At 40.7% G+C, this 26151-nt stretch overlaps 1 protein-coding gene across 1 annotated transcript; it reads right to left on the bottom strand.

The window, feature by feature from the left end:
* Positions 1-4986: 4986 nt before the first annotated feature.
* Positions 4987-7465, bottom strand: LOC120290729 (G-type lectin S-receptor-like serine/threonine-protein kinase LECRK3). The gene is given in 2 exon segments (XM_039307107.1): positions 4987-6697; positions 6699-7465. Coding segments are annotated over 2 exon segments (2478 nt in total).
* Between the last annotated feature and the right edge of the window lie 18686 nt (positions 7466-26151).

Raw genomic sequence — 26151 nt, 5'->3', positions numbered from 1 at the left:
ATGACTTATGAAATAGTATTTTTATTGCCTAAAAGTCTAGGTCGAGCATTTACTTCATTAATATTTTTTAATGGTTTGAGAATGCTTTTAGAAAAGGTAGTATGAAAAGATATATATAGTGCTTTGCAGATCTCATTTATGAAATGAATTCTAAAACGATTGGAGAAATGTTTTGCACAAAGTATTTCTAGCGGATATGCTTAGGCTCCACATGAGAATATTTTTGTTCCTCCGGATTTTTGTTCTTTTGTTCCCCTGAACAAAAAAGAACAGAAATCCATTTGATAACGCCAAATTATTTTTCTGCTCCCGAAATAGAAAGTTAACCCGAGAATAGATTTGGAGCAGAAACGAAACAAAAAAAGTTGCTTCTTGCTCCCGGGAACAATTTCTAGAAATAAGCCAATTTTTTTTTTCTTTTGTTCCTCTCTCTTGCTTTGTGGCCACCTCCAATTGCCACCCGTCGCCGCCGCCAACTGGCGGTCGGTTGGCGGTTGGCAGCAGCTGAAGGGTTGACTGGCGGTGGCCGACGGTCGATGGTCGGCAATCCGTAAGCAAGAATAAAAAACAAATAAATACAAAAAATAAAAAAAATGTGTAGTTACCAAACGCATTTCTATTCTTTTTCTATTTTTAGAGTAAAAATTTTGTATAGTTATCAAATACCTTATTTTACTCAGAATTGTTTCCTGGAATAGAAATAGAAAAGAACTATTTATGAAAAAAATCTTCCCCAGCCAAGAAGCGTTACCATTCGCACCCTTAGTTGCCAAAAGTTATATGTTGGTCGGTTTATAGAATATATTCTATTCTATGAGATGGATTTTGGATTTGATCTTTGATACTAGAGGACAATAGTTTGATGCTCATTATTACTGTGAAACCAATCAGAGTTTTTAGGTATGCATACTAGTTGTGGGATATTCTCATGAAACAAGCTACCTAATTAATAATAAGTAGAGATGTTGCCAAGGAAAATCTTAGTCAACTTGTCACTAAGCTGATCAATGAAAAGAACCATTGACACCTGATTTGATAAAGATTGATCGATGGACTTGACCATTAGTATTTGAATTGTGATGGTAGATTAAATGAATACTTCTATTTTGCATAAAGATTTATTGAAACGAAACAACTCATATTTGATTTTGTTGAGAAAACCTTCTATGATATTTTGAAATAAACAAAACAATTCATGAATATTTTATGAGCTGAAATAATGCAAATGTTGTCAACGTTTCTAGAAATACTCAAATCTGCATCAAGGATCTATGTAAAAGAAAAGATGAACAAGTCTAGAAGAATAGGAAGTTCATGAAGACTCAAAAGTATCAAGGTGAACAGGACTACAAAATATATATATCACCATCGTACTTTAAATTGCCTGATGGAAAGTAGCATGATATTATTGGGAAAGCTTGATATAATTAGGAACTGCTTATACAAGCAGAGTGCTTATATTACTGGTGCACAAAAGCTTATCACATACGTACGTAGTCTAGATAAAAATATCCCCTGACAATTTATATCATCTTAACATTTATAATAGCTAGTTATCTGGCGTGCATTGAAACAACTCATATTTGATTTTGTTGAGAAAACCTTCTATGATATTTTGAAATTGCCAAAACAATCCACGAATATTTTTACAAGCTCAATTAATGCAAATGTTGTCCGTTTCTAGAAATACTCAAATCTGCATCAAGGACCTATGTAAAAGAAAAGATGAACAAGTCTAGAAGAATAGGAAGTTCTTAAAGACTTGGAAGTATCAAGATGAACAGTACTACAAAATATATATCACCATCGTACTTTCAATTGCCTAATGGAAAGTAGCATGATATTATTGGGAAAGCTTGATATAATTAGGAACTGCTTATACAAGCGAAGCACTTATATTATTGGTGCACAAAAGCTGATCACATACGTACGTAATCTAGATAATAATATCCCCTGACAATTTATATCATCTTAACATTTATAATAGCTAGTTATCTGGCTTGCATTCCTAAATGAACATGTTGATTTATCATCAATTTCATAGAAAAGTCTAAACTAATTAACCGGGTGATCTTAATGGCACACGAGACGTTGATTAATTGTCAATCATCTAGAAGGCGGAATTATTTTCAGAGTTCTAGCCACTCTGTTCATGGAAACCAGAAGATTTGATTGTATGGGTGACAAAGTCTTCGAAAACTCAAACTAGGGGTGTGCAAAAACCAAGACCTACCGGGACCGCCCGAACCAAACCAAAACTGCCCGGAATCGGTGGTTCTTGAGCGAACCGGTCCGATTCCCGGTTCTAATTTATAGAAACCAGTGGGTACCGGTCCGGTTCCCGATTCCATGGGCGGATCCGTCCACTCGACCATTCGGACTGAACTAATTATATTATAATAATATATTAATTTTTAATATTAAAAAATTGAAATTACTAATTAACAAATCCAAATTAAACAATTAACCCAAATCAAATAATTAAAAATTTTAATTAAAGTGGGTAATCTAATATCATGCCGGTCAAACTAGATGGAGAGGTCCGATCTTGAAGCTAAAAAGTTTAAAGCGCACACACCTTGACAAAACGCCGAGCGGTTAGTGGGCAAAAAGCAAGCACGCAAAGAAGCACGAGGAGGAGAAGAAGAATAGGTCAAGCGAAGAACCATCAATTTTGATCGAAAACCAAAGTTGTTTCGCATCAAGATTGGAGCTTTCAAGAAACCCAAGAACCCCCTCGGGCTAGGGTTCGCGGGGGAAACCCTCGACAGCAGCAGGTCTGTCCGTCCGTTCGTCCGTCCGTCCCTTTCTCTTTTTGGCCCTCCGGAAAATTGCCGTCGCCCTCCACAGCAGCAACTTGTGGCTTTTGACTTATAATTAGTTTTACCTTCTTTCACTTTCAACATTATGTTTTGATTTCTAGTTGTTGTAACTTTTGGTTTCTAGTATGTTACTCAATATGAAGAGTACTCACAGCGGGATTTAGAAAACGATATTATTATTTGTGAGATCGGTTTCACGGATCCATCCGGGAACCGGACCAGACCGGCGATCTGATTCCTGGATGGATTCATACAACTAACGGGTGGATCCCGGTTGCAATTTTTCGAAACCGCTCCTTAGCAGGCGGTTCCTGGTTCTAGGTCGGGAACCGTCCGCCCGGACCATGCACACCCCTAACTCATACTAATCGATTTCAACGGTTACTCTATTCACTCTGTATGTCACCTGCTACATTTTCTGAGTTTCAACTTCTGAAGAATCTTAAGAATTGACATTGGATCGTGGAACCAAGACTATACATCGCTCTAGTCTCCAGTAGCATTGGGAGAGCATTAAGCGGAGTCATTTTTTCTGATATAGAAAAGGGCATGGGCGTGTGTAGTGACAGAGAGAGGCTTTAGAGCGTACGGCACGGTGCGCCAATTCGAAAATGCTAGGCAATCGTCTGGATTGCAGAACCAAAATTATGTATCGCTCAAGCATCTTACCGATAAGCCAGGTCATTGCATTGAAACAGTAAGTGGTCCTGATTATGAATGCAGTTATCAGGCCACGCATTGATTTCTTGATCAATTTGATCCGTACTTTGAATTGTCTAACATTGATGAGTTTATTTTTTCTTGATTTTCTAGCGTTGATTGGTCGAATAGAAGGACCGGGGAACTGTACCTAATTCCATGACTTAGAAGACAAAAATCTTTGACTTGGAAATTTCGTAGTGATCAGCAATTACTGGAAAGCTACTCTCCCCAACGTGATGAACCAGCTGTTGGTCAGACCATCTCTGTGGGTCACAATTGGAGATATCTCCTAACAGGGCACATCAGGAATTGGGACGGGCAACGAAAAACTTGGAACAAAAACAAAACTCGATAGATATTTATGACACCATCGAAAAGAAAAGTAGTTTCTGTACATCTATACATTCCCTGTGTAGTATTACCCTTTGATTGTTAAACGCACGGATTGTTTACACTCAGGAAAGAAAGCTCGGAGTATCATACCGTTTTCTATTAAAGAAAAGGCCTAAGCAGAACAGAATGGAATAGAAAGTTATGACGTACATTTTGCTGCTTTTCTTTTCTTCCACATGAGAGCCACGCCTTAAGATTGCATGTCAGTGACATCCTATATGACCAGGATATTAGAATCACTGCTATTTCCACAAATCACCATAGACTTTCTGTAAATAATCTGTATTAAGCACAGATGCACAGAAATTCAATTGGAGAAAGTTGCAACAAATGTCTAAAATGTTGTCCGATATGCTCCGCAGGCTCAACCTGGCTTCAGGAACGTACCTATATTGTCTCATTTGTTGGCGAGTTATTACCTGAGGAAGAGTAACAAGACAATGGCTATTTTACACATACAGCAGATCGTGTTTTATGCATCTTAGAGTTTCCGAAACCACATAAACCAGTCAGTCTGCTCATGTGCATTGGCTATGCATTTGCACATGCTATTTCCGTCCTAGCCGTCATTCAACAGCGCATGCAAAATACAGTAGAACTTGGAAAAGCAAAAGAAACTAAAAATGGAAAAGCTTATGGTAGCTTCTATTCTAGCATATGAATGTCTCTCAGTACCTTTGGCTTTGGCAAAAAGGTTATGACTGATTGGTGACTGATGGGAGAGCTGGTGAATAGCGGTTCTCCATACGAGACATAGGTCACAAATTAGTTTAGTGTGTTTTCAAGAATTGGAATTGCTTGGATTGTTGGTAATTTTTCAAATCTAAAACCGATTGCATCGAGAAATTAATCTGCCTTCGCTGGTGCAGATCTGTCTACTCGCCGCCAACAGAAGGAAGAAATCTCTTACGGATATATTCAGGCTGGTCAAGATTCTTATGATTGGCGTGCTAAACTTGAATCGACAAAATAGTAAATAACATGCTTATTATAGCATAATAAGAGTACTAACATGTAATGAACACACAGAGTTCAGCCCCTATGTATGAAAACGGAAACCAACATGACTTCATTGAACGATTGTAGCGTTGCAGCTACTGAAAGGGAATGGACATGGAGGATCAGGCACTCCAACTGCCCCTTCTAGCATCTGCGTCACCTTCCTCATTGTCGGCCTCAAAGAGGGTTCCTCTTGAATACACCAGAACGCGACCATGACCAGATTCTTCAGCTTCTCTGTGTCTCGTAGAGCCTGTGCGTCGCCTTCCACTAGTGCATCCAACCTTCCCTCCGTGAAGCAATCATAAGCCCAATCGGTCAAGGCCTCTATCTCTCTTTCTTCTCCACTTGATTCGCTTCCCCAGCAACTCCTACAAGAGATTATCTCGAGAAGCAGGACTCCGAAACTGTACACATCCACTTTCACGGTGATGGGCAAGTTCCTGAACCACTCGGGAGCGACATACCCTCTCGTCCCTCGGATGTTCGTCATGGTGTGGCTCTGGTTCATCATCAGGAGCTTGGCCATCCCAAAATCGGAGATCTTCGCGACACAATAGTTGTCAAGGAGGATATTCTGCGGCTTTATGTCGCAGTGGATGATCTGCTTTGGGCACTCATCGTGCAAGTACATTAGTCCCCTGGCGACTCCCAAAGCGATCTGGCATCTCAGATTCCAGGGGGTTTTCAACTTTGGATCTCCTGCAAAGAGAACTTCCGACAGCGAGCCATTGCTCAAGAACTCATAAACCAGCAGTCTTTCTTGCCCTTCATCACAGAAGCCGAGCAATCTGACCAGATTCTTGTGATGAGTCTGACCGATCACATTCACTTCGGTTCTGAACTCCTTCTCCTTGTCCTGCATCATGCTAGTCAGCTTTTTCACAGCCACCGCTACATTGTTTGAAATCACCCCTTTGTAAACAATCCCGAAAGCTCCACTCCCTATCTCTTCCATGAACCCATTTGTGGCTCGGAAGAGCTCCTGATAAGTGAAATGGCGCAAATTCGTCTCCACCACAGTCCCTTTCGTGGATACTTTCTTGAGTTGCTTGCGGTAGATTAGGAAAAACACCATGCAAGCGCCGAATAGTACAAAATTCACAAAAACGGAAGATCCCAAAAGCACTGATCCTACCAAGACCAAAGTTTTTGGATCTTTATCTCTTGCCTTCGGCTCCGGGAGCAGGCAGTAAGTAGGAGGAAAGTCTCGCTTTGGGACTTTGATCATGGCCTTCCCATTGAGGGTACCGACAATTTTCCCATTGGAGAGCGGAAGCTTCTTCTTCCAGCAACTCCGGCCGTCCCTCCAAACTGCCACTGCGCACATGCAGTCATGCAAGCATGAGTTCCGGCAATCGTTTTCACCGAAAGGCTGCAATAGCGCATAATCGGAGGTTGGCCAATCTGTGTTCACGAGTTCTTTGAACTCGTACAGGTCCTCCATCGGACCAAGCTTCGTCCTTTCCTGATCGTCCGCACAGCTCTGCGTGAAATTAGGCCTGCAACTGCCATACTTGTCACTGGGATCGAGCAAGGTGAATTTTTCTGGGCAATTGCATTTTGGCCTATTATTCTGATCCAGAGTGCAAATGCTGTTGTAACCACAAACGCCGATTCCATTAGCGACATAAACATTGGTACATATGTCATCAGGTTGCGACCACAGCATTCTCCAGCTTCCGCTGGAACCAGAATTCTTGGGGTGCACATACTGAGTAAGGACCCCATCAAAGTTCAGGGTGACTCTGTAATAAGAATCAGACGCGGAGATATATCCCCTGCTGCGAGAGGTAAAACCTCTCACCGTTTTCTTTCGAGACGAACAGAGAACCTGAGTTGTTGAAGACGAGTTCTTTCCCTGCGGTGGATGCGCTAGAGCTGCCATCGGTCTTGGTGCTGTAATAAGCCTCGTTGGCATAGTCGGAAGGCAGGTTGATCGTGTTGAGCACGAGGTCTCCACTCTCGAGCATCCGAAGTTGGAATCTCCCCCTGGAAAAGCTATCCTCCGATTGACGGGAGGAGAGACTTTTGCCCTTTCCGAGCACTTGTGATGGAAGCAACGTGTCCCGAGGATTGTCGAAGCTCTGCCATAGTACCTCCGAACTCGAGTCCAGGATCACGAAATTGCCCGTATCATTGAACACAGCGTGCGAGACGGTGCCAACGACGTTGCTAGGTTTCCACACCTCTTCACCTTGTGGATTGATGAGGACGAGACCAGAATCAGTAAGTTCTACCTTCGAATTTTCGGGGACAGGAGGGACAGGAGTGGCAGGAAGGCCTTCATTCGGGAACCAGACGATTGTTTTAGAAGGTATATTGTTGTACCAGATGGCAAGCAAGAAGAGCTGGTTTTTCTTGGTGTCGCCGTCAGATAAGGAGCGAAAGCCGAATGCAAAGTCTCGAGAAGGAGAGAGCCATGAAGAAGAGTTGCCATTCGTGGCGGTTAGAGAAGATGGAACTAGTATGTTCGCTTGGGCTAGAGAAGGACGTGGAATTAGAAAAAGCAAGAGAAAGAGGGTATGATGAATCGAAACAGGGGACATCGATGGAGGATTCATTTAGTTATCAAACGTGAAATTCTTCAACTCAAGACTGGGTTTGATTGAACTTAGCCAGAAGAGGGGAAGAAGGTTGTGGCTATGGAGTTTTGAGGTGAATGAAGTCTTTGTCAATCAGCCATGGGAAGTGATCACTGATGAGAGGAGGGGGGGTGCATTTAAGGAGACTCCACTGAAGACTTTTCATTTTCTTTTTAAAAAAAATAGAGTAAAGACCGGCTCGAGCTATTGGCTGAAAATTCTGCTGGTTGTCTCGTTGGGATTATTGTGCGGAATATACGGGTGAAGGTACCGATTAAGGCTGCAATTCTGGTGCCATGCACACGTCCTTGATCAGTAGGCGCACCGTACTTGATCAATGTACTAATTTCTTACGGAATTTTGTGGTTCCTTCATCGGGTCGAATTATAGAATTTTTGTGTGATGTTGAATGAAGCACCCGACTAATTCTCTCAGGCCACGGCAACATCCCATCCCACCACGATTGGACGATTAGGGGGCAAGTGACTCCCAGGTCGCCCCAAGAATCTTTCGGCGTCGATGAGTCGAATAATAAAGGCCCCGGCTTGTGGTAATTTCCATGACGTGGACACATAGCAAGGTTCTAACCTTGGAAAATGAGCAAAAAAGATGGAAACGAAAAGGAACCACGTTTGAATTCTCAGCAACGACTCGATGGACGGGCTATTTGGTATGAATTGCAAATATTTTCAGTAGGAGCGTGTCCTGAGATGTGAATTCGTCCAACTTGGAAAAATCTTCGAAGAAGACGCGTTGTACGGGCTATTTGGCGAAGTTAGGGCCACTCGAGACGAGCAGAGAAGTTTCTGTTCAGCTTCTCATTTTTAAGTAGAAGTCCATCATGGAAAACGGAATTTTTAAGAGTGAAATGTGATGGAAGTTCGATCAATTGCTGAAAACTACCGGGCCCTCATGTGTTTCTGTGCTTTGGTGGAAGTTTCATAAATGGAGATGCCCCATTCACGTCCATTGCCGCCTTGAGAAACGACGTCGGAGCATATGTTTTCGGGTTGGGTCCAGAGGATGCTCCAGCTTCCGTCGGTACTTGAGTTCCTGGGGTGGTAATACTGTGTCAAAACCCCATCGAAGTCCAACGTCACTCGGAGATAAAAATCCGCCGCCAAAGGCACCTTCTCCTGTGAGAGGTTAACTTCCCCGCCATTTTCCTTCGAAACAAACAGAGATCCCGAGTTGCTAAACACGAGTTCTTTCCCCGACGAGGCCGATCAGTTCGGATCGCCGGCAGTTTTGGTGATGGAGTACGCATCGTTAGCATAACTGGAAGGCAGGTTTATCGTGTTGAGCACGAGGTCTCCGCTGCCGAGCATCCCAAGCTGGAATTTCCCTCTGGAGAAGATTTCCTCTGATCGACGAGAGGCAAGGAGTTTATTCTTCCCCAGCGTCTGCGAAGGGAGCAACGTATCGTGGGGGTCTTCGAAGCTCTCCCATAGTTTATCCAATTTCGAATCAAGAATCACAATATTGCCTGTCATTAAAAATGGCGCGGGAGACATCACCGAGAATGTTCTTCGATTTCCACAATTCCTCGCCTCGAAGATTGGTGAGGACGTGCCCCAGGTTGGAAGTGAGCGCTAGTTTCGAATTTTCAGGCGCAGGACGATCTCCATTCGCAAACCAGACGACTGTTTTCGAAGGTATCTTGTTGTACCAAATGGAAAGCAAGAAGAGTCGCTCATCCTTAGCGTTGTTGCCATTGTATAACGATCGAAAGCCAAAAGCGAAGTCTCCAGAAGGAGAAAGCCATGAAGAGTTGCCATTCGCGGCAGTTAGAGAAGATCCAACAGTTATGTCAGTTTGAGTTACCCAAAGAACGGGGAATAGAAAGAGCCAAAGATAGAGCATCTGATGAGTTGAAACAGGAGACGGCGATGGAGGATTTATTTGGTTATCGAACATGAAAAGTATGCAATTCGAGAATGGACTTGAACTTGGCCAGAAGAGAGGAAGAAGGCTGTGGCAAATGGAGTTTGAGATCAGCCGAGAAACGTGATGGGATATCGATAACTCATGCAGCCACCTACTGTCCTGCATTATCTTCTTTTTCTAGTCAAGGAGCATAGACTGGCTTGAGCTATTGGCTGACAACCAGAGGAAGACTCGTGAGGATTATTGTATGGAGTTTATGCACAGATGTCCTGATTAAGGTTGCAAACCTTGTCCCATGCACACGTAGCTGACCCACATGAACATGATTCTTGATCAATGTACTAATTCCATATGAAATGCCGTGGTTCCTTCGTCACATTGAATTATAGACCGGTATTTTCTTTTTGTGACTGTTGATTGTCTGAATTTCTTAAAAGCACCCGATTAACTCCAACCAACCATAGCAACATCCCGTCACTCCACAATCGGATGATTACAGGGGCAAGCAACTCCTTGGCTACCCCAAGAATCATAGGGCAGCGGTGTGTTAAATAACAAGGCCCAGGCTTTGTGCGGAATTCCATGACATGTGCATAAAGTAAGATGTTCAATTGGAAAGAACGATTTATGTTAAATGTATGAATTACAGATATTTTTCCTCCTGACAAGTCCTGAAATAATAATTCATGCAACTTCAAAGGAGACTCGACCTCATTCAGCTTCTCATTTTTTAGCAGAAGATTAACGTGCCAAACGGAAATCCAAGAGTTTAATGAGATGGAGAAATCGATCAGTCGCCGAAAACACACGGCCTAGACTATTTCTGTGCTTGGATGGAAGTAGTTGTAAGGAAAAGAAGGAAAGCAGTCAACACAGAAGTAAAAAAGTTCAGGTACCAAAAGAGAGAAAAAGTGGACATCCAGCTCAACTGTGAAATGAAAAGTGCGGACGCCCCAACAGGGTGGGGAAAGAAAGAAAAAGAAAAGAAATAAAAAGGAAAGAAATGCACGTAATCGGAAACTCCACGAGTCAGATTTTTTTTCTTCCGCAATGACCGGTAAGGATTTAAGTCATTTATTCATGTAATTGAAGTATTTTTTGGTATTAGTGTATAAATTCAAACTTATGTGAAATTTAAACTACAGTATCCAACTTTGGAGTTGTACAATCACAAATTAGGTCGTTGAGGAATGGTAAGGTTTGATGAGAGTCAGTTTGAAGTATAATTTTAGTCGAAGTGAAATTTTAAAATTTCGCACGCAAGCCACACATTGCAAATAACTTTGAATAGCTGCTTTGGGCAAGCGAATTATTGAGGCATAGAAGTCAGATTGTTAGCAATTAAGTTTAATTTAGTCTATTCATAGCTGATGTAGCTATTACTCAATTTCAACGTTGTTTCTCGCTTATTTGATAGCATTGCGAGTCCTACAGTTTAAGTAACTTTCATAATTTAGTTTTTAAGCTTTCCCAAGTAAGTGTTGTCATCTCTTTTTCAAATTTGTAAACTCATATCTTGGAAACAATATGGATTAGATATAGTATGAGTTGTGAAATGGTATTTTATTGCATAAAAGTATAGATCAAGTAATTACTTCATTAGTATTTTTGAATATTTTGAGAATGCTTTTAGAAAAGGTAGTGTGAAAAGATATATATACCGCTTTGCGAATCTAGTTTATGAAATGAATTCTAAAATGATTTGAAAAATATTTTGCAAAAAGTATTTGATGTGCCGATTTGCAAAAAGTTATCTGTTTTGGTTTATAAAACGTATTCTGGTTTATGAGATGGATTCTACATTTGATCTCTGATATTGGAGGATGATAGTTTGATGCTCATTATTACTATAAAACTGGTTAGGGGATTTTAGGTATGTATACTAATTTTAAGGTATCCTCCTAAGGCAAACTACAACTAATACTAAGTGGAAATGTTGCCAAAGGGAAGCTAGGTCACATTGTCTCTAGGCGGTATGTCGTGTAGATTGATCAATGGAAAGAACCATTAAAGCATGATTTGATAGAAACTGGTCAGTGGACATGATCATTGGTGCTTAATTGTAATGGTAGATTAAATAAGTACTTCTATTTTGTATAAAGATTTGTTGAAAGAAAACAACTCATATTTGATTTTGTTGAGAAAACCTCCTAATGATATTTTGAAGTTGACAAAACAATCCATGAATTTTTTATGAGCTTCATAAATACAAATATTATCTATGTTTTGGGTAGTAATCAATCTGCATCAAAGAAACTAAGTTGTGCATGAGGATTGGAAGGACCTAAGCCAAAAAAGGCAAACAAGTCTAGAAGAATGGAAAGTTCGTAAAAAAATGGTAGGTATTAAGTTATCGTACTTTAAATTGCCAAATGGAAAGCAACATGATATTATCAGGAAAAGTTGATATAAATAGGAATTTCTTACACAAGCGAAGCGCTTATATTACCTATGCACAATAATTTATCACATACTTACGTAATCTGTATAAAAATATCCAACGACGATTTATATCATCTTAACAGTTATGACAGCTAGTTAACTAGCTTGCATTCCTAAATGAAAATGTTGATTGATCATCCATTTCTTGGAAAGATCTAAACTAATTATGCAAAAGATCTTAAATACGCGTAAAATCTTGATTGCTTGTTAATAATTAAGAAGGCAGAATTCTTTTCAAAGTTCAAGCTACTCTGTTCATGGAAACTAGAATATTTGACTGTGCGGTGACAAAATCTCTGGAAACTCAGACTAATTGATTTCCACGGCCACTCTGTTCGAGCTTCTCTGTTTGTCACCTGCTACATTTTCTGAGTTTCAACTAATGAAGAATCATAAGAACTGACTTTGGACCGTGGAACCAAGATTATACATCGCTCTAATCTCCAGTTGAATTGGGAGAGCATTAAGCTAAGTCATTTTTTTCTGATATAGAAAAGGGCATGGGCGTGTGTAGTGACAGAGAGAGGCTTTAAAGCATACAGTGCTCGGTGCCAATTCAAAAAGACTAGGCAATCTTTTGGATTGCAGAACCAAAATTATGTGTCACTCAAGCATCTTACCGATAAGCGAGGTCATTGAATTGAAGCAGTGAGTGGTCCTGATTATGAGAGCAGTTATCAGGCCACGCAATGATTTCTCGATCAATTTGATCCGTTCTTTGAATTGTCTAACATTGATGAGTTTATTTTTTTCTTGATTTTCTAGCGTTGATTAGTCAAATAGAAGGACAAGGGTAGTGTACCTAATTGGCCGCCTTCTGCAGAAGTGCCATCAGGGACTCGTACTACTGTTGTTGTCTAATACGAGTGGCTTTTTGGACCTGAGTCTCTGCTCGCTCACAAACGAACTCATGAACCAACTGGAGAGCGCTCCTAGGCATAGAGTGTCACACCCCAAAACTACAAGGAATGGGAATGATACAGCCAACCTTCCATGAATTATGTATATCTCAAGCTAATATATACATATCAGATAACTAATAAGTTTGTTGCACATTAAAGTTACCATATTCCACCAAAAAGAAATATACATTTAAAACTCAACCAGTCCAACCATTAGCAAAGATTATATACACCACTTTCTTAAACCATACCCAAAATAGAACTCCCTAAAGTTTTCCAAAAGCGCTCTCGTCTTACTAGTTGCTAACCCTGAGACCTGAAAACATGAAAGATGAATGGAATAAGCAACTATAGCTCAGTGAGTAGTATATATCATAAAAGCATATCAAGCTTCCACATTACACATTTAAAACTCAAGGCACGACTCATTATCGCCAAACAAAATATGATAACTTGCAAAAACAAAATGTGTTAAATGTTACCTCAACCTAGCATATCAAATAGCCAAATTTTCAATTCATCCATAATAACAAAACCAGCATGAACTCATCCTATCTCATATCAATGGTTCATTCCACACTCAATATCCAAACTCAAGGCCCCTAGAGGTGACTCCCACGAAATTGCGTTATCGTGTAGCACTTAGCCCTCGACCACATATAGCAATAATACAAGGCCTTAGAGGTGGCTCCCACAAAATTACGTTATAATGTAGCACTTAGTCCTTTACTATGCATGTCAGTAGTACAAGGCTCTAGAGGTGACTCCCATGTGACTCAAGTCACCATGTATCACTTAGCCCTTGACTACAAGGCTCCAGAGGTGACTCACACGAAATTTCGTTGTCGTGTAGCACTTAGTCCTTTACTACCACACATTTGATTTCCTCAACACAACACATATCATGTTTCAATAGTCATCACATAACCACATAAATCGATTATACCAAAACAGCATACATAACCCTTCGAGAGTGATTTGTCGAATCATCTCACAATAACTCAAAATTACCAAGTACTATATCCATTAATATATAACAAATAGGTCATCATTTCCTCACAAGTATATATCGGTTAATCTTACCTTAGTACATGAGTTACACAAAACCAAAGATAACATTAGTACTACTCACACAGGGATGCCCCAAAATCAAATAACGTGTGTTAGATCCTTCGATCTCGCGATCCTACCAAATGAGCGAGAATCAACATTAAGTTTGGTAGCACGCCACATCAACCACGAAACGGCTATATTATATCTAAATGTTAACAAAATGATTCCTATGCGCTAATAAATCGCATACCCAAAATAATTATTCAAGCCGTTTGTAACACGACACTTGAGTGTAAAACTTAGTTACACTATAACTTTCTCTATCGAACCCCGTTATTAACATACTTATAGTCAATAGAGAGCCCTTCCATCATACTACAATAATCCCAGCTTGACCGTCCCAAAATCAAACCGAAAATTAACAAAACAAGGGCTCGAAACTGCTGGACGCACACTGTTCACTGTGCGCGGGAAACTTCAAAATTTTGTTTCGAGCAAACCGTAAGTTCAAATCACGATCCGTAAAATCCCACGGCTCCACAACACCCTAAACTATCATTTCTACAAAAATACGCGGCTCAACGACTCCAAAATTGGACTTCGCCGCTCTATTTTTCAAATATTTCGAATTGGAGCCCTAAACCCATAAATTACTTCGATTGTACGAATAATGGGCCTAATCTCTTACCGGGTGCTAGGTTATAAAGTTGAGCCAGCTTGGCGAGGCATCCGTGGTATGCACGTGCCAAAAACCCTTTCTTCTTTTCCCCCTTCTTCTTCTTCTTCTTCTTCTTCTTCTTCTTTTTCTCCTTTTTTTTTTTGGTCGAGGGAGCTCTCTACTGTCCTTTTTAACCGAGCCCTCCCCTCCCTTCCTTTTTAATTTTTTGACTTTTCAACTTATCTTTCTTTTTTTCTTCTTTTGGGCCCCACTAGCCAAATATTACATTGTACCCTCATAAAAGAAATTTCATCCTCGAAATTTACATGTACTTCAATCATGAAACAAGTAAGGATATTTGCGTCTTGCCTCATCCTCAAGTTCCCAAGTAGCCTTTCTCTCAGTATGGTTTTGCCATTGTATCTTCACATAAGGAATAGTTCGCCGTCGCAGCACCCGATCCTTCTTATCAACAATGCGAATAGGCTGCTCCTCATATGTCAAATTCTCATATAATCTCAATGGGGTAAAGTCTAGCACATGCTCAGGATTTGGCACATATTTCCGCAACAAAGGAACATGGAACACATTATGGACACCTGATAGCGCCGGTGGTAAAGCCAATTTATAAGCGACTTCACCAATTTTCTCTGAGATCAAGAATGGTCCCACATACCTTGGACTTAACTTCCCACACGTGTGTCAAATCTCAATACACCCTTCGTAGGAGAAACTTTTAAGAATACGTGATCCCCACACTAAATTCTAACTTGCGTCTTTTAAGATCCGCATAGCTTTTCCGACGACTTTGAGCCGTTCTGAGGCGTTCCCAAATTAGCCTAACTTTCTCTACTGACTATTGAATGAATTCAGGGCCAATTAGTCTTTTTTCACCAACATCATCCCAACAAATAGGACTTCTGCATTTTCGGCCATATAAAGCTTCAAATGGTGCCATTTTAATGCTAGAGTGATAACTATTGTTATAAGAAAATTCTGCCAAATGTAGATGTTCATCCCAAGAACCACCAAAGTCAATGATGCATGATCTCAACATATCCTCTAATGTCTGGATTGTTCTCTTTGACTGTTCATCTGTTTGTGGATGAAAAGCTGTACTCAAGTTGAGTTTCGTGCCCAATGCTCCTTGCAAACTCTTCCAAAAGTTAGACACGAATCTAGGATCCCTATCAGAAACAATGCTTACTGGAACTCCATGAAGTTTCACTATGTCATTAACATATCGCTTTGCCATATCTTCCATTGAAAGGCCAAATCGATATGACAAAAAGTGAGCGGACTTAGTCAATCGGTCAACAATCACCCATATAGCATTCTTACCACTTGGCGTCCTCGGTAGACCAACTACAAAGTCCATGGTGACATGTTCCCACTTCCATTTAGGTACTTCTAGAGGTTGTAATTGTCCACCTAGTTTCTGATGCTCAATTTTTACTTGTTGGCAAACTAGACATTGATCGACAAATTTTACAATATCATTTTTCATGTTGACCCACCAAAAGTTTTCTCTCAAGTCTCTATACATTTTAGTGCTTCTAGGATGAATTGAAAATCTAGTGCTGTGAGCTTCCTGTAGGATCTGCTTTTTCAGCTTTGAGTCCCTTGGAACACATAATCGACCACAAAACCTCAAGGATCCATCTACGTGTAAATTGAAATCCGCTTGTCTTCCAGCTTCCACACCTTCTCTAAATTTTTGTAATTGTGGATTTTCATTCTGCTTAGCCTTAATTTTGTCAATCAACATAAGTTGTACTTGAAGGTTAGCTAACTGAGCACCAAGCTGACGTACCAATACTTCCAAGTCTAATTTATGCATATGGGTTTCTGAGAAGTGAGCAAAGTTGCCATATTTCCAAAGGATTTACGACTCAAAGCATCCGCTACCACATTAACCTTACCCGGATGGTAATTAATGAACAAGTCATAATCCTTCAAAAGCTCTAGCCATCTTCTTTGCCTCATGTTTAGTTCTTTCTGAGTAAAGATATACTTTAGACTCTTGTGATCGGTAAAGGCTTCACATTTTTCACCATACAAATAGAGCCGCCATATCTTCAAGGCAAATACAACTGCTGCTAACTCCAAATCATGAGTGAGGTAGTTCTTCTCATGTAATTTCAATTGTCTAGAAGCATTGGCAATAACTTTGCCATCTTGCATAAGAACACAACCCAAACCTTCTTTGGATGCGTCGCAGTAGATTACGAAGCCGCCACTTCTTGAAGGTAAAGTTAGAATAGGAGCCGATACTAGCCATCTCTTTAACTCTTGAAAACTGCGCTCACATTGGTCTGACCATTCAAATTTAACTCTCTTCTGAGTTAGACGGGTAAGTGGACTAGCAATCTTTGAGAATCCCTCTACAAATCGCCTATAGTAGCCAACTAGCCCAAGGAAACTTCTCACTTCTGTAACATTAGTTGGGCGATTCCACTTAACAACTGCTTCAACCTTCTTTGGATCCACTAATATGCCATCCTTCGAGATCACATGACCCAAGAATTCTATATGATCAAGCCAGAAATCACATTTACTAAATTTGGCATACAACTTCTTTTCATACAAAATCTGCAAGACAAATCTCAAGTGTTGTTCATGTTCCTCTAAACTCTTTGAATACACTAGGATGTCATCAATGAACACCACAATAAATTTGTCTAGATATTCTTTGAACACCCTGTTCATCAAGTCCATGAAGGCAGCGGGCACATTTGTTAATCCAAAAGGCATGACAAGAAATTCATAATGGCCATACCTTGTTACGAAAGTTTTAGGCACATCATCTATTTTTATCTTCAAGCGATGATACCCTTAACGAAGGTCGATCTTGGAGAATATCTTAGCTCCTTGAAGTTGATCAAATAAATCATCAATTCGAGGCAAAGGATATTTGTTTTTGATCGTTACCTTATTAAGCTCTTGGTAATCTATGTAAAGTCGCATACTACCATCTTTCTTTTTCACAAATAGAACAGGAGCTCCCCAAGGCGAAACATTGGGTCTGATGAAACCCTTATCCAAAAGATCTTGCAGCTGTGTTTTTAATTCTTTCAATTCAGCGGGTGCCATCCGATATGGTGCCTTAGAGATTGGTGTTGAACCGGGCATCAATTCAATACAAAACTCCATTTCTCTATCAGGAGGCAAACCTGGTAAATCTTCAAGAAACACATTTGGAAAGTCTCTAACAACAGGAATATTCTCCAACTTCCCTATAACATTACTTGTGTCTTTTACACAAGCTAAATAACCATAACAACCTTTTTCTCAAAAGTTTCTTCGCTTGTAAAGCTGAGATCAACATTAGAAAAGTGTCTTGACAACCTCCCGAAAAAGAAAATTTGAGTTGATTTGGAAGTCTAAAGATCACTTTCTTTGAAAAACAGTCAACAGTAGCACGATATGTAGATAACCAATCCATCCCTATAATAACATCGATGTCTCGAATATTTAACTCTACTAGATCCACAGGCATTTCAACATTATTAATCCGAAGCATACATCTTTTGAACACATGATGAGCAATTAAGAAATCACCAGTAGGAGTATCAACATGCAATTTACACTCAAGAGGTTCAGGTAACACATCAAGCTTCTTTGCAAATTCAGTTAAAATAAATGAATGCGTAGCACCAGAATCAAATAACGCATAAGCACGTTGTGAGGTAATAAAAATATCACTTGCAACAACTGCGCTAGACGCCTCCGCATCTTCCTTCGTCATCGCAAAAACTTTCCCACTTGCATTTTATTTTTGTGGGTTCCCTTGGGGCCTACCAATGGAAGGAGCATTCCTCCGCATAGAACAATTGCGTGCGATGTGTCCTGGCGGTCCACACATATAACATATCCTACCATCCGTAGGATTATTCCTCTTCGTGGGGCAATCACGTGCAATGTGATCCATTTTTCCGCAAACAAAACATGCTCCTAATTTATGATAACAACGACCGCCATGAAGTTTTCCACAAGTAGCACAAGGGCTTTGACCACTTTGATCCGAGACCTATCTAGCCGATTGAAATCTCTTTGCTTCCCGCTATCACTAGTATGATTGTTTTGGAAATCGGTGGGCTTAAATCTCTTGTGTTGAGGTGCTCCTTGCATGCCACGCTCCAAAATGTCTTGCTCGACCCTAATTGCTCGATTCAAAACATCTTTGTACGTTGTTAGTTCAAATGGTACGAGTATAGTACGAATATCCAGTCAGAGTCCACGCTGAAAGTGTTCACCCCTACACCTTTCATTGGCTGCAAAACCATCCTCAAATTTACTTAACCGATTAAAGCGGGTCGCATACTCCATAAATGTTAAGCCACCTTGAGATATATTGACAAAGTCGCTTCTCATCTTCGCTTGAAAAGATTCTGGAAAGAATTGGGCGTTAAAAGCCTCAGTGAAGTCCTTCCATGAAATGATCGCATCATCATCTCCGAGAGCCGGTCTAGTTCCTTCCCACCAGCTAATAGCTTCGCCTTCTAAGCATTGAGTGGCAAAGTTGACCTTTTGGTCATCACGAACTTTCTCAGCTCTAAAAAAACCCCCTCCATGTTTCTAATCCAATCATCAGCCTTGAGAGGATCCAACTTCCCATCAAACTTAGGTGGATTCGCCTTTCTGAATTGGGCAAAGGTGCATGAGCCAAGTACTCCACCTTCACTTAATTCTTTCGCTTGACGATACCAGTGAATCATCGTCTGCGTGAACTCAGTCAGAGGAACCGGCTCTTGGGGCTTTTCCCTAGCTTCACATCAGGATTCCCATCAAATCGGTCCTCTAGTCTCCTCCTTAAAGCTGCCCCTCGAGAAGCTTGAGGCTCATCTCTAGTATTAGGGGTAGCGACTCGCTTGCCTTTGCTATTTCTACGAAGCGAGGCAAGTGTCTCTAAGTCGGTATGCATAATCACCTGGACTCAAGAATAAGATTACACCTTAGTATCAAAAAAGTTAGCACATTAAAACCTATCACACAATCTCCCAATGTCCCATATCTCTACCTAGGAAGATCAAAACTTAGGCTCTAATACCAAAAATGTCACACCCCAAAACTACAAGGAATGGGAATGATACGGCCAACCTTCCATGAATTATGTATATCTCAAGCTAATATATACATATCGGATAACTAACAAGTTTGTTGCACATTAAAGTTACCATATTCCACCAAAAAGAAATATACATTTAAAACTCAACTAGTCCAACCATTAGCAAATATTATATACACCACTTTCTTAAACCATACCCAAAATAGAACTCCCAAAAGTTTTCCAAAAGCGCTATCGTCTTACTAGTTGCTAACCCTGAGACCTGAAAACATGGAAGATGAATAGGATAAGCAACTATAGCTCAGTGAGTAGTACATATCATAAAAGCATATCAAGCTTCCACATTAAACATTTAAAACTCAAGGCACGACACATTATCGCCAAACAAAATATGATAACTTGCAAGAAAAAAATATGTTAAATGTTACCTCAACCTAGCATATCAAATAGCCAAATTTTCAATTCATCCATAATAACAAAACCAGCATGAACTCATCCTAGCTCATATCAATGGTTCATTCCACACTCAATATCCAAACTCAATGCCCTAGAGGTGACTCCCACGAAATTGCGTTATCGTGTAGCACTTAGCCCATGTCACGACCTACCCTCGGGGGGAGGGAACAAGTTTAGGGGTATTACCTAAACAACGGGCCTCTGGCCCATGATTAGGTGTGGGCTCTCCCAAGTCCATAGCCCGCGTGACATTGGGATATTTTCTATGAATTTTACAAAAAAAGGAGTCGCCACTAGCCTATTGGGGTCGGCTAGAGATCAAGTGAGGCATGGGAGTATACCTCACTTCCTACGCTACCGGAGAATCTAGGGAAGGGGACTTGATTACACTAATTGGTTAACTAATGCCCTTCCGGTACCTAATCTTGTTCATTTTAACAAAATAATTATTTGTCAAGCAGTTTGAATTGATTTTACTCATCCACAAACATATTAAAGTGATCATACGAGTGTAATCTAAACATGTACTATTAAACATATGATATGACTACACACATACCATTAAACACATAAACCAATAATCATAGCTAATAATGTCATAATCACCATAAGTCTACACACACACCATTGAACACAACAAGATATACAATCTAAACATGCGATGTAGTCAAAATAAATGCATAATTACACTTAAAACGACAACACCTAACATTTCCTAACCAAACTCTATCATTTTTTTAATTTTCGAAATTTTTGAATTTTTGAATTTTTGAATTTTATTTTATTTAATTTTTTAATTTAATTTTTTAATTCTCTCAAAAATTTTAAATTTTCGATTTTTTTAAAGGATTTCCAATTTTTAAAATTTTAATTTAAAAAAATTATTATTTTTTTAAAATGGGCGACCTAGGGTGGTCGTGCGACCGACCCGGTTCGGCCTAGTCTCGCGGATTCAAGTCTGGTGGAGACCGGACCCGGGTTCGGCCCACTAAAAAAAAAAACCACATGAATTTAAAAAAAAAAAAAAAAACAGGGAAATGAAGGCAAGTTTCAACCCAAAGCCCATCTTGAATTTTTACTTTAGCCCACCCGAGGCCCATTTTCTAATTTCTATTTCGGCCCAACCTAATCAACCCATGAACTAAAAAGGCCCAACACGAAACCCATCTCTCTTTTTAAGTTTTTATCTTTTTGTGTTTTCTTTTCTCTTTTTTCAATTTTTTTTTACCCCTTTCAGTCCTCTTCTTCGACTCTTCTTCTCTCGCGGCCGCGGCGTGCGAAGCTTCTGCCGCAGCTCCTCCGCCGATCCAACACCGACAACGCCACGAGTATCGACCGCCCTAAGGAAGTCGCCGACCCATTGTCTGGCGTCGATGGTTCTGTCCGACCGACGCCGAGCACCGCCGGCCATCGGCTGGCCGGCGTTCTGAGAGTCTCCTGTGATTCCGGTGTAAGACATGCGCTCGTCTCACCCCAAACCGCGCGAGGAAACCTATTAAAAAGCTAGAAGAACGACGGGGACGATGCGTGACAAGGGTATGATCCCAAGCAACACAAAAAAAATCAAAAGCTAAGCTCTAGTCGAGGGCTGGATGTGGCGGTTTCGTTGAGGCATTTCGTCGAACGTCTAATTGACATTAGCAAATTCAAAGGTTTACGGCTCGATCGAGACTCAAACACGTTCTAGAAGTCTTCAATCATGATTTATAAGGAACATGAGAGCAAAATACAGAGGTGGCGAGGGCCGAAGCTTGCACGAACGGGTCAACCACGAGCTCCGACCCGGCGTTTTCCAAAAATCGGGCAACGGGTTTTCGGGGGACCTACCTTGTCCGGGGGAGAGCTGCGGCGAACGATAGCACACGTACGGGACTTCAGCAACGACTCGTTGTTCCCTCGAGCTTCCTGCCTCTAGTTCGGATTCTCTCTCCAATTCTCCCGGTGCTTCATCTCTTTTCGCCCTTTCTGTGTTCTTTGGGCCCCAAAGATTATAGCGGCGTCGGCAACTCACCGGCGGCGATTGGACGTCGGAGCTTCTCGACTCCCTATTCGGCCAATTTTCCTTCCTTTCCCCTTGGTTTCCCTTTGTGTTTCTCTCAGTATTTCACTTTTTTTTTTTTTTTGGTTCCGAATCCTCTCTCTCGTGTCGATTTTTTTTTCTCCGATTTTTATGCCCGGCCAACAAGCGCGCATGGCTCTGCAGCTGCCAACTTGCGTTGGATTGCACCCCCAACCCGCGGATCACGCCGCTCGCCTGCCACCGATCCTCTGCAGTGCCTATTTTCGCTACCCTCCTGTTGCTGTTTCCGCAAGTCTTCGAGCGAAGACCGGCGAAGAAGAAAAGAAAAAAAAGGCTGCGCCGGTTGGAAGGAGAGAATGGGCTGGGCCGAGCATAGGAAAAAGAAAAAGGAAAGGGGCGAGTCGGGCCAAGGTTGGATTCGGCTCGACTCGACCGATTTCATTCGTTTTTTTTAATAACTTAATTAAATAATATTTAAAAAAAAATCTTTTGTGACTAATTCCCAACATTTAATACTATTTTAAATTAATTAATTTGGGTAAAAAAATAATAATAATAATAATAATAATAATAATAATAATAATAATAATAATAATAATAATATGTATCAACAACTGCCCCTCTTTGAATGTAGCCTCGCAGAGGTTGCATTTAAAGACAGAAGACACCTAAATTATTTCGATGGTAGAGAAACCCTAGGTGCATATATACGTACTAGATCGATGGAAATGACTCATAATTATGAAAGTGCATCTTGTCAATAAGAGGAAGAAAGACTCCGGGCTACAAAAACCCACTGGGTCATGAGAAGAGGATTGAAGGACTCCGGGCTACGGAAAGCCCACTAGGTCATAAGAAAGGGATTGAAGGACTCTAGGCTACGGAAAGCCCATCGGGTCATAAGAATGGGGTTGGAGGACTCCGGGCTACAGAAAGCCCACCGGATCATAAGAAGGGGGTTGAAGGACTCCGGGCTACAGAAAGCCCATCGGGTCATAAGAAGGGGGTTGAATGACTCCGGGCTACGGAAAGCCCACCGGGTCATAAGAAGGGGGTCCCACCAGGTCATAAGAAGGGGGTTGAAGGACTCCGGGCTACAGAAAGCCCATCGGGTCATAAGAATGGGGTTGAAGGACTCCAGGCTACGGAAAGCCCACCAGGTCATAAGAATGGGGAAAAAGAAGACTCCGAGCTACAGAAGCCCATCGGATCATAAGAAAATGACATGGTTTAAAGTTGACCATGAACCTTTGGAGATGGCATAGTTTAAGGTTGACCATGAACCTTTGGAGATTGTATGGTTTAAGGCTAACCATGAACCCTTGATTTTTAGGGAGGCACCCGCTAACCCCTTTAAAAACTGCATGGCTTCACTGAGGAATCCTATCAAACTCAACTTGAGTGAATGTCATTAGAGATGTTATCAAGAGACGTATTAGCAATATTGTAGCATTAATTGAACAAGCTAATTAAGCTAAGTCCGACTGTTTTGGAAAAAACATTTGATTTCAATCGGCATCATGTGGCGCATAATGGTCATATTGCTTGTGGATATATCATTAATCATCAAATTCTCTAGGAGTCAAGTTCTTATCAAGATGATCACGACTTATGAACAAGGCTCATTAAGCATGCCAAACTAGAGCTTCTTAGTCAGAAAGGGCTTCTCACGCACTTTTGATAAAATGGCTGCTTGATCCCATTTGTTCATGTGGGAGATAACTGGTTGCTGAGGCTATCTCACATAACCTAGATCAAAGGCTTTCAGAAACATTCGCGATGAGCACAGTATGATTTATCAAAAAGGTCTTTCCAAAAAGCTGCAATATAGGCTCGTTTAGGGCTTATATGAAGGAATTATTGCTTTGAGGTCAATAGGGGAACACTTGTTGCTATCTTTGTCGGGTTTACAAGTCGAGAACTTGAAAGATAAGACAAGATAGGATTACTTCCACTTCTTCAAGCAATAGTTTCTTTGTGGCATTCTCATTTTCACTCGAACCATCCCAATCATAAGAGACTTCGGAAGAGGGTTGTAATGTTGGCTCGGAAAAGGCTTGAAAGGCTTAACATTTTCAAAGGGTTTTTTTTAAGAGTCAGTGATCATCATAGCATCATAACCGTGTCATTCGATCTTTCGAAGTCACTTGGCTTTTGAAACAGAGCGCATCTCGAAAGTCCATTGATTAACCATTTCGTATGGAGGTTTGCTCTTCTCTAATTTCTTTTGCACTTGTGATGATTTTTTTACTCAAGCACTTGGACTTTGATAATTTTTTTTCACATAAGATGCATCCTTTGGCTTTCTCTCTCTCTCTCTCTCTCTCTCTCTCTCTCTCTCTCTCTCTCTCTTTTGTTGGGCATTGACCTTGCTTTTACTAGGGACACTGCTTTTTCATGCCCCCTAATTTGTCAAACTTTTTTTTTTGAACTTTTACAGCTCTTATGACTTTCGAGATATTTTTCACATTTTCTCGTGACTATCAATTGTGTTTGGTCAATTCTTATGCCTTGCCCTAGTGAAGGGAGATGATCACCGCTTGAGGTTCGAAATGAATAATCAGGCCCAAATTAGTTAAAACAATGGATATTAGTGTTTGGGTAGAGAAGGAAATTCTTTTCTTCACTTTGGGATGAGTCAAGCTCTAATGAGAATTCCTTTGAAGCCATCACCAGAAGATTAATGCAAGTGAAAGTAATATAACCTTTCTCAATCTTTCATTCTACAACATGATCATAACCTCCTATGATGCCCCAATGTAAGGTTGTTCTTGACAATGGTACTTTGAAGTATCATTTTTATTTTTTTCGGCCTAAAGTGATAACAGGAGATTAGTGCAATGCTTGGGACTGATGAAGGGAACGCCTTTATCATTTCGATCTTTGTGCTCAATGCAAATGAATCACTCGTCCTAAGAGAAGGTCGATTTTCACTCAACTCTCAAAAGTGTTTGGAGGATGTGTCTGGAAATGGGCTTGCCTTTTTTCATCTAAATACTTCTTGTTTGGCATGGTTAACCTTTCACTCTTTTGCCCAAATAAAGTCATTTTTATGAGCCATTTTCTTGAGGGTCACAGACGTGAAGCGTGCATAATGACACCAAAGAATAGGTCATGTGAATCATGTCATGCATTTTTGTTTTTGTCCTTATTATTTTGTTTGTTTGTTTTGCCCATTTTTTATCGTCTCAACTTACCTCTCAAAAGAGACATTCAACCTATTGTGCGAAGACTTGATGGATTGTTGAGTCCGTTCTTTCCCCTACCATTTCCTCGTTAGACGGTAGGGTGCCTGAAACACAAATAGACATGCATGTATGCAACATTTGCACGATATCTACAATGCTATGCATGATGCTATGCAACTTGAATTGTGCATGAAGTGACCCCTCAACCTTGATTTCATTCATGGAAAGTACTTCTTGACTGCATCAGCATTTACAGGTCTAGGCAAAATTCACTGCCATCCATTTCAACTAAAATCATGGCACCACCAGGAAGAATCTTCTTAATGACATATGGCCCTTCGTAGTTTGGGATGAATTTGCCATGAGGATCTGGTATGATTGGAAGCACCTTTGTTAACACCAGCTCGTTGACTTCGAAGTGTCTGGGACGCACCTTTCGGTTGAAGGCTTTTGCAACTCGTCTCTGATAGCACTGACAATGACACATAGCTTGCAATCTCTTCTCATTGATCATGTTTAACTGCTCATGCCTCTACTGCATCCACTCAGTCTCATCAAGCATAGATTGAGAAATGACCCTTAAATAAGGGACTTCAACTTCAATAGGCAAGACTGCCTCCATCTTGTACACGAGTGAGAAAGGAGTTGCCCCTGTGGAGGTGTGGATAGAAGTTCGGTATGCCATTAGCGCGTAAGGGAGCCTATCGTGCCAATCACAATAATTTTCAGCGGTCTTTGATAAGATTTTCTTTATGTTCTTGTTCGCCGCCTCCACTGCTCCATTCATCTGAGGACGGTACGGTGACGAGTACAAATGCTTAATTCGAAACTCACTGAACAAACCATCCACGACTTTGTTATTCAAATTAGTGCCGTTGTCGGTAATGATCGCCTCCGACACCCCGTAACGAGCGATAATGTCACAACAAATGAACTTTGCCACATTCTTGGCAAGTAACATTAACATACGAGTTGG

Source organism: Eucalyptus grandis, chromosome 2, assembly GCF_016545825.1.
Source record: "Eucalyptus grandis isolate ANBG69807.140 chromosome 2, ASM1654582v1, whole genome shotgun sequence".
Taxonomy (NCBI): domain Eukaryota; kingdom Viridiplantae; phylum Streptophyta; class Magnoliopsida; order Myrtales; family Myrtaceae; genus Eucalyptus; species Eucalyptus grandis.
This window is presented reverse-complemented; position numbering and strand designations above follow the sequence as displayed.